Source organism: Anoplophora glabripennis, unplaced genomic scaffold (assembly GCF_000390285.2).
Source record: "Anoplophora glabripennis isolate ALB-LARVAE unplaced genomic scaffold, Agla_2.0 scaffold402, whole genome shotgun sequence".
Classification (NCBI taxonomy): domain Eukaryota; kingdom Metazoa; phylum Arthropoda; class Insecta; order Coleoptera; family Cerambycidae; genus Anoplophora; species Anoplophora glabripennis.
In genome coordinates this window covers 306128-316289 of record NW_019416506.1, presented here as the reverse complement: position 1 = coordinate 316289, position 10162 = coordinate 306128, and the positions used below count along the sequence as shown (strand labels likewise).

The following is a 10162-nucleotide window of genomic DNA, read 5'->3' as shown; positions in this document are numbered from 1 at the left end:
AATCTATTGGCTTGTGTGAAGAGTTGTGGCAAAGAATACAAATTGCTGCCAACGAAGTCAGACGCAATCCCAATATGTTGTTACAAACTCGAAGATCTCTCAGAAAACGTGTAAAGTGTATCAGTGTCAACGATGGATTCTTACAATTACTTTAAATCATAATTACGTATTTTATTTGTTTTATTGTTAATTGTTGTAATAACACGAAGAAACACTTGATTTGTTTCGCTTTTAATTTCTCATATTATCAAAACATAGTATTCGTTAAATCGATTTTTCTCGAAAACGGATCGAGATACCGAAATTACAACACGCATCTTATCCGTCGCCTTAAAAAATATAGTTTCACAAATTTTCAAGTTCCTAACCTACATATTTTCAGAATAATCGCAAAAAAACGATTTAAAAATATAACTTTCAACACCCTGTATTTCCGAAACTATTAACTTTCTGATAAGGCATGTTTGCGCCAATGGTCACCATTTCACGTGTAGTATCTTCATCTTTCGACTTTCCCATTGTTAATGAATCACCCTGTATAGGACTATAGGGCTTGTATTTACAAAAAGACAAAGAAAAATTTCATTTTTAAGGATAAAAATATGTACATACGAAATTTGATATTGATTCTTCAAATAGTTTAGAAAATATTTAGAAGGTAACATTGTCAATAGGGCCTCTTCAAACTGATATATCTCAGTAAGGTAGGTACTGCAACTAATTCATTAACAAAGTTTATGTTAATTTTGATTAAAGAATATCCTGTAGAAATTTAGCAGTCGAATTAAGGACACCCTTTTAATTAGTCATTTCATAAAATAAAAATCAATTATACATCCGTCAATATATTCATTGTTATAATTGTTTATATGTCAAGAGGCAACTAGATATTTTAAAATATATATAAGTATATAAGCCAAGTTATGAAAATTTACTAGAAGGGGTCTTCATGGCTGCGAGCGCTGCGTTTTGTCTTACTAATTTAGAGGTTCGCGGTTCCATCCCCGATACGGACATACTTTTGTCAGTTAATATTTATTTCAAATGCAATTTCTTATCGTCCACTATTTAAAACAGAATTTTCTACAGTTGCTGGTCGTGAAATTAATAATTTTTCAGTGTTGTACATGTAGGTTATTTGCGTAAGAAAGTAATATTAGAAATTAATATCTTCTAGGTCTTTTTTATTTCCTTTTGTATTGTTGAAAAATGATTAAAAAGTTTTGTAAATATTTTATAGGTTGTTTCTTTTTTCAAAAAATGAATGGTAACACATTACTGTAAAATTTACATTTATTTATTCATTTTATTTTTGCTTTCTTTGTTTATTATTTAAAGCAATAATTTTTTATATATGTATTTATTGTAAATACATCTTGATATAATGTTAAAAGAAAGTTAAAGTTTCATAAAATTATGTTTAATTATAAAAAAGTTTTTTTAAATGTCGGCTACTGGAATTCAAGCTTCGAGATATAAAAATTTATATTATTTAAACTACTACTGGGCACTCAAATTTTCTTTCGGAATATTAAACTTAAATGTATGACGGATGTAAGTAACTAAAACAAGACTTTATTATCTGACTGAGAAGTCATTAAATTTTTCATTCGTTTATTTAAAAGTTAATTGAAAATATTATAACAAATAAGTTAACTAATGTTAAAAAAAAATTAAAGTTTAATAAAATTGCGATATAAAAATTTATATTGTTAAACAATAGGCACTCAAATTTTCTTTTATTAAACTTTTAATGGTTTTTACACAATTAATTTTTTAATTTAAAGTCCCGAACATGTTGAATGCAAAAAAACTGTTATTAAAATGAAAATTTTTAAAAACGGTTTTAGGTTATAATTGTTGGTAATGACTACTTTTGATTAAAATGCATGAACTCAAATTCCATGATCAAGTGGGAAATGGGGGTCCACTTGACGTCAAATCACGTCAAGTGACATGTCTTTTTTTTCTGGTAATAATACTGAGACTAATATTCAATCTATTAATTGTTATTCAGCGAAAAATAATTTGTTCTTTAGCAAACTTACATTTCCCTTTTTTAAATGTACACTAACCTTACTAAAAAGTCGGTGGCTATAACATTAAGAGGTTCCACATATTTTCTTGCTGTAGCCGGAGGTAATAGTATTTGTTGCACTTCTTTCCTAAACGCATCCCATTTGGGCCCGTGACTGAAATTTAAAATTACTAAAATCTCTCACCAAAAATAAACAGGCGACAACTCTTTCATTTAAGATATCTCCATATTTAAGATATTTCTTCGGATATATCAATATCACGCGACGTCACACTAAAAGTCTTCGCTACTTACACTCCTATCACACCCTCGTTGCCTTCAAAGAAATCTTTTTGAAAGACCTGTTTGTAATAATGAAGAGACGGCATGGACGGTCTGTGGGGCATTCCTTCCTCTCTTCGAAACACTTTATGTATCAAGTCTCCGTCAAAAACGAAGAGTAAATCTGGATGTCCCACCAAGCCGCCTACTTTTACTATTTTTCCATATTCCCTCCTAAGGGACCACATCACCTTGTCCAACTCGTGAATTTTATACTGGCCTGAAATTTAGAGAGAAGATAAATTGAAATAGGAAGACCAATTAGAGTGCCAAAATATTACGCAGATTTATTTTCTACATTTCGATCCACGCGACTGGTAAGGGTATAATGTGAAAATAATAACACATCTTTCCCATTTGTACACTTATGACACGCACTGACACTCTTCAGATGGCTACTGATTTCTAGAAGTCAGTGGTCCCCTTTTCATTTTTGTTTTTGTACACAGTGTGGCAAAGATAGAAATAGGCGTATTAAACAAAGGTGGCTTAATGTTGCCATGTACAATAGTCAGTCATTTTTTTATTGAGTAAATATGGCAATTCCTATTACCCACCTATTATGGGGGCAAATCTCCAAGCATTTCCGATGAGAGGCCATTCTTTTGGCCCTGGTATCTCGCTGTATTCTTTAGGGATACATTCCACTGGCTCTATTTTGCGTTCAAATACGTTTTCATCGTACATTTCAGGCGTTACAGCTATTGCCGTCGAATATGTTCGATCGACAGCTGTTGGCTTATCTGTTATCCATCTTTTTTTCATCATTTGTACAGCTCTTGGTCTTAATAACTTCCTTGGTATCTCCTTAGACATCTCTAGAGTGATCTGAAGTAAAAAAAGAAACATTGTCAGTGTCAGTAACATATTAAATAACATGCAATTAAAGGATAAGGTTTTACGTAGATATTGACATATTTATTTGCAATATTAGACCTATAAAAGTTATTGCAAAATATAATTGCTTTTAACGAACTGTTAGTTATTTTACTCCACTGGAAAGGGAAAGGGAACAAAACTATTTCGTAATTTGTTAGTGATTTTTGAATTTTGAAGCTTGAAGTTTCTAGTTTCAAGGTCCTTTAACTTGACAAACATTTCTTTTGAGCTATGATTATTAAGGAATCAAAAGAAATATCTCGAGAAAAAGAATTCCATCCAATTACTCCAATTTTCCCAGATATTTTAAACTTCTGGCAGAAACTCTTCAGAATGGACCCCTTAGAGTGTCGGAACCGAGATGCTTGTACAAAATTTTGAAGACATTCCCCATAAATTAAAATATGTGCCATTTGGGCAAAACTGTTAAAACAACAAGCTATAACATTAACACTAAATTAACATCTACTCACAACAAACTGAAACCAAAACATAGAACAAAATCGATTATTAAAATGTCCAAGAATGACCGTACGAATGTATGAATTATGATTAATAAATTTGATAACCGGCATCAGAAATCTCATTGACTTCAGATGTTATTATAAAACCTTTATTAGATTGACTAGTTGCGAAACTCATTATTTTGGCATCAGCTATAACCCATTAAAATTTAAACCCGACATTCGAAAGTACCCTGTATATGGAGTGTAAATTATTTGCACAATTTAGGGCTTTTAGCAAAAAGTTACATAAGTGCTTTTACCACCTGTCATTTCCTATTATTTAAATTGTTATTCTTTTACATTTATATGAGTTACATCAGAGAAGCTGTTGTAGATTGAAATTTAATCTTAATTAAAAACAATTATGCTCACACCTGGTATTATACAGTTGTAAATAATCTTCCAATACTAAATAGCTAATTATTAAATCTTAAAAACATCTGTAACTGCGTTAACACAAGACGTTAGTTTGAAAACAAGCTTACATATTAAGTTTAGTAGACAAAGAAATTGTAAATTTCTGTTTAATTATGTATTTAAAATATATTACAAAAAGTAATGAACGAACATTGTAAGGTTAAATTGGCAAATCCACCTTGAACTCACTGTTTACTTAATTTTTTAATTTATAACTACAAATTGGTATCTACAGATATATCGCAAGTTTACTTATTTAGATTTAATTAGTTTAATAATTAGCAACGCTTTCCTTAATTTTTAAATAAAAAGAAACCAATAAACAAATTGAATTTTAAAATATGAGCAGCTCTCCAAAGCTTTTAAGGTTTCAATAATAAATTTATATAATAATTATAATACATCATTTAGTGATAACAGTTTGCAGAGAGTTATATCATATTATGTTACCTATTTACAATTAGTTTCTCTTATTACAGAACTTTTGTTGATCATATTATTTAATAAGTATTACCCATAATTAATAAATTGTTCAATCAATATTGTTTATTAAATATATTGTTACAAAAATCACTTATTAAACTAATTAGTTTGTAATTCTTTCATTCCATTATGTTTTTCCAAATTTAAAGAATATGGTGTTAGCATTTTATTTTTTAACACTCAGTACACACATGTAATACGGGTAAATTGTATGTGAACCAAATGGTCAATTACTAATTTATATTTTTGCTTTGTATTTAATACTAGATCTTCCAAATTGTCCTGAACTGTTTCAAATATATTTTAAAATGTTTTTCACAACATAAGTTGCGGTGTATTTTCCAAATAACCAAACACTGCTAGATATTGTACTGATTCAGTACTTACATTATCCCAATTTGAACAAAAAAAAATGATCACAATCGACAAGTGCAACCGGCGAATCGGCGAACAAAAACAAATTAAAGCATTTCAGAAATCTACTAATCTAGTAATATCGTACTGACTTAGATTTATAAACTTTTATGTGGGGAGGGGTCAGTTTCAATCTTTTGCAATATTTCAGTGGAGGTGCGTTTTACGAGTCGCCTGAAACAAGTACTACAGACTCAACTCCAGTTACTCCAGCAAACTACAGTGTGAGAAATTTTCTTTTGTGGAGTGTAGCAAACGGTAGTAGGCGTTGAATGAAAGTATGTGTACAAAGAATTTGTCTTCTCGCACATCCTTAGATGACACTAGGTGTAAATCTTGTAACTTGTAAAGATTAATTATCGTTTCGTGTTTGCAAAATCAAGAAGAGAATATTTCTTAGTTGAAATGTGCAAAATAATTAAAGGCGAATGATATTGGTATAATAAAACAGAGGCATTATTTTTAAAGTAATTGATCTAAAAGTATTTTTTTATTCCAGTAGCGTGCCATATTTTTTGAGGACTATGTAACCAGCGTACTTCATATAGGTACAGAGTGTTCCACTTATCTTTCCCACCCGACTTATCTCGGTTAGTTTTGCAGATATAAAAATTTTGTTGAAATAAAAGTTGTAGTGTTTTTTATGAAGTTTATGTTTGTAAGAACAAAAAAAACAATTCAAATTTAAATGTCGGTGTGGCTGATACAACTTATTATTTTTTTAATGGAATACCTTGTAAATTATTACATTTTCAGTTCTAAAATGTTATTCCGAAGAAAATTATTTAAATGTATGTAAGGCACTTATTCTTTACAGTTATATTGTAAAATATCGGGAAACGAAAACAGAAGAACATAAACAATAGTTCGAATAAATAACAAAATTATAGAAAGAGTAATGAATATTAGAACAAGAACATAGAACAAGAAAAATGTAAATTATTTTAATCATTATTCTATGAGTCCTATTCCTCTGGATGCGATCAATTTTCTAATACATCGGGATTATTATTGATGTTCGCAATTTCTTCGGTCGTTATTCTTTCAATTAATTGATTTACATCTACTCTATTAGTACATACTTTATTTTATAAATAATCCTACAAGAAAAAATCCAGTGGACTAAGATCTGGACTACGGGAAGGCTACAATGTGGAGCTTTGCCTACCAATCCACATCGTGAAATTGTTATTTAAAAAGTTGGTAGCTTCTCCAGTATTATGACATGGTGCTCCGTTGTTGCCAGGTTATTACCCTCAGCTGGTTCAATGGAATTTCTGACGAAAGTCGTCTATTTCGTTTTGTCAAGAAAGTTTTTCTTGACGTGGTGTGCCTGTCAGGATACTTATTTCGGTAAACTCTGACAGCGGCGCTAGCATTATTGTTGTTATTGAAATATACCTCGACAATATTATTATGTTCTTTTTTGCTAAACTGTGTATTTCCCACTTTAATTTTCCGAAAATTAATTCACAACTATTGTTCATTGTTATTTTAATTGTCATAAATGTCAAAATAATTATTGGAAACAAAATATTAATAAAATCATGGCAATCTTGAATATGCAATATGCGGGGTTTATTTATTCGATTAAATGCAAATATATCAAAAACTGTCAAAAATAAGCGCCACATATGTTATATATTTTTGTTCAGAATAAAATTTTGCATCTAAAAATGTAATTGGTTTTTTGTTGCTACAAATAGAAAAAACACTACAACTTTTATTTCAACAAAATTTTTATATCTGCAAAACTAACCGAGGTAAGTGGAACAGGAAAGTTAAGTGGGAAATAGTCCAGAGTTAGAAAACAATATAAAAATACTCAAGAAACGTTAAGAACTTGATAATATTTAATCTTCCAATGATAAAACAGCTTACAAGAAGTCTTAAAAGTCATGAAAAAGGTGGCGATTTGCAACAAGAAGTTTCCTTAATGCAACCTCTTTTGCATTTTTCACTTAATTCCAGTTAAAGTATACAAGTTTTTAAATTATATTTTCCCAGTATCGATTATCTCGACTTTTCAGATTTATTTCAATTGTTATTAGAAATGATTGTATATATTTAAAAATGATTGTTTATAGTGACAACTCATAAATTTCGCTTCATATGTATCAGCTCAATTTTACTCCTAATATTTAATTAGTAGTTAATAAAAATAAAAAAATATTTGGAACAGTGTGCTAACAGCTAATACTTTTTTAACTGAGTCCAAAATTGGATCATTTTCTAAATATTTTTTTTGCTGCAATTACGTTATGTTGCTATAAACTATAATAGGCATCCAATTTGTTACAAATGACTGAAAACAAGAATTACATAACATTCTCATGGATATGAAATTACAAAAAATATTAACCTTAACATTGACGCTAACAACTAAATAATTAGGGTTTAGTTAATTTCGTGAGGAAATCATACAATTATGACAAAATTTTATTGGTAGTGAGTGGCAAATGGGTTAACAATGTTAACATGCTTACTTGGGCTCGTACCCATCTAGAAGAAATACGTTCCTTATGAAAAGATATCTGATTTAAAAATAAAAATGATGATTGTGACATAATGATATATTCGTCTTTGTTACATATTTACATTATAGGCTTGTCATTTAATGCAAACTATGTTTTAGTACTTTGGTATATATTCGAACCCGCAAAACCGCTTCACGAAAGTATTTGTTTATAAAGTCAAAATTTTTCGAATTTTTAAAATCGCTCCAAAAATTATTAAAAAAAAGAAAATTAATATTATAACGATTCTATATGATAGTTAAATAATCCAAGTATGTGTAAAAAAATCAGCGCCAATTAAAATGCCTTTAACTTTAACCCCACCACTGACGCAAAAAAATAACGACATTTCGCGCTGAAATTTAGTAACAGATTGTCTCATACCAAAACTATCAGACCGATTTTGATCGGGTTTTGGAATTTCGTTTTGTAATCCTTTAAAGTACTTACATCTACATTTATAGTAGAATTGGACAATTTCTTACCTATCAGTTGAAGGCTTCAAAATTACCTCTATTTTCATCACTTTCTCACGCTGTTTTAACTATCTAGCAACAAAAATATGAAATGCGCAGGTACCTATCAAAATAATTCTGTCTTATAGAAAATTTCATAACAAACAATTTGATCAGTAATCGTTTTTTCTGTAAACTGCATATTTAAGAAGTTATATTGGAAAATGTGAGAAAAAACACGTGATTTTCATTGTTTATATTATTTTCGACCGATTTTTACTAATATCTAATCTACGTCAAGCAATAGCTATATCTCGAAGGTTTTGAGCTTAATTCTCTTGGACTATATAGGAACGTACCTGCATCGAAATCGACCATCAAGTTTTGTTACGATAATCTGTATTAAACAGTAATTTTTCTTATGAGTGTTACAAAAACATACGGCAAGCTTAAAAAAAAACTATCAACTATAGATTATAATTTTTGATTTATATTTAAAAAGTCAAAAAGTAAAAAGCGTGGGATGGTGACACTGTCTACTTATAAATATCTTGGTCTTTACTTGTAACTTTTTTTTTACGCAGTTAACAGTTGAATCTAGCAAAGTGCACATAGTTATGGCAAAAAAATCATTTATTAGTGTCTACAAAGTCGTTTATTTTTAGTAAAAAAAGATATTTGTTTATATTGACATAAAACTGATCATCCCAGGATGACAACCTGAGAACCACGATAAAAATAGTTCTCTCCGTGTAGATCTTGCGATAAAAAACTCCACACTTTTTGTAAGACCATTTCTATCTATCCAAGCTTTCAGTGAATGAATTTTTAATTTCCCCAAATTTTACTGTTTCTCTAAGGTACTTTACAAAACTAAGTACCGGTAGACATTTAATTTTAATTTATAAATTTTGTAACAATTTTATAAAAAGGCTGTTACAACAGACCTGCAACTAAATATAGGTAGGTAATCTTTACAAATATTACTTATTATTTGTTTATCACACTAATATACTTACGTTCTGTCTGAGTAATTCCTGAATGAATATTTGCACGCACTTTCAATTTTCGCCGCATTTGTCGAGATTACAGGAAATTGCTTGACAGTATGGCATAACAAATGTGTAATGTAATAACAAATGAAAACATTGCTCTTTTCATTGTTTAATTTACATCTTTTTACATAATTTCCATCAATTATGTGTAGCTTTATGTTTATTCATATTTGTAGATAAAATAATGAATATTAAACAGACATATTACAAAAAAATATATATATCTATTGCAAAAAGAGCTATTACAGTTTATTATAACAGCGCATTTTATTGTTATGTGTAACATCAAAGATATAATAAAGGTGAACCAATTTCAATACTTTTGAGAAATTTCTAATAATTTCCGAGAAGTTAGAAAGAAATGGTTCTTATACGTTTTGGATATATACGCCCTATACAGGGTGTCCCACCGGTAACTGCGTCCGATGACTGATATCTATAAAAGTAATGCTCCGAAAAAATTGAGCATTTGGCAACATGGCAATGTCCCTATGGCGAGCACAACTAAAATATCTAGAACTCTCCAGCACTTCCGGTTATACCGGAAGTCGACAACAACTTCGTTATTTTAAATGGGAACCCTATATATTATTGCATTTTCGGATGCTATGTGAAATTTGAGGGTCACTTTATTCAATACCTAGGAGTTATAGATTTTGAGATATTACTTGTTAAAGAAAAAATTTGACAGATGCAAAGGTCCCCGAAGATGCTTGTAACTCTTTTCAGGAGATTGATATCAAATGGATTTTTGGTAGCTGTAAACGGCATAGGTAACACTAACTTATGGTATACCAACAATTTAAAACGTTTACTAAGAGGTGTTTCATTTTTGCTGTTACATTTTGATAACTTCAAACAGCTATAACTTTGTTAAGTTAAATGAAACTCCCTGTATTTTTTTACTTTGTCGTATGCAGATTGAAATTTTCTTTCAAGTGATATAAGCATCGTTAGGGTTGCCGTTACTACTTTTAGACATATTTGCAATTTTCTATATTTTGCAGTTTTTCTCGTATCAGACTTGTCAAATTGTCCGTGATCAGAAAATACTCTAAAAACAATTGAAATAACATGA

The 10162-nt window shown here is 29.7% G+C and overlaps 1 protein-coding gene across 2 annotated transcripts in view; it reads right to left on the bottom strand.

The window, feature by feature from the left end:
* The window catches only part of LOC108910773 (probable cytochrome P450 49a1), a 21402-nt gene extending 12266 nt beyond the window's left edge, over window positions 1-9136 (bottom strand). Inside the window, exons 1-4 of one of the 2 annotated variants that reach the window (XM_018715482.1) lie at window positions 9049-9136; window positions 2917-3187; window positions 2333-2579; window positions 2076-2192 (exon numbers count right to left, since the gene is read on the bottom strand). In XM_018715482.1, coding sequence (XP_018570998.1) covers window positions 2076-2192; window positions 2333-2579; window positions 2917-3175 — 623 coding nt within the window. In that variant the 5' untranslated portion in view covers window positions 3176-3187; window positions 9049-9136. Of the gene's footprint in view, window positions 1-2075; window positions 2193-2332; window positions 2580-2916; window positions 3188-5031; window positions 5114-9048 lie in introns of those variants that run through there. The other variant, XM_018715481.1, reaches the window with a different exon arrangement.
* Between the last annotated feature and the right edge of the window lie 1026 nt (window positions 9137-10162).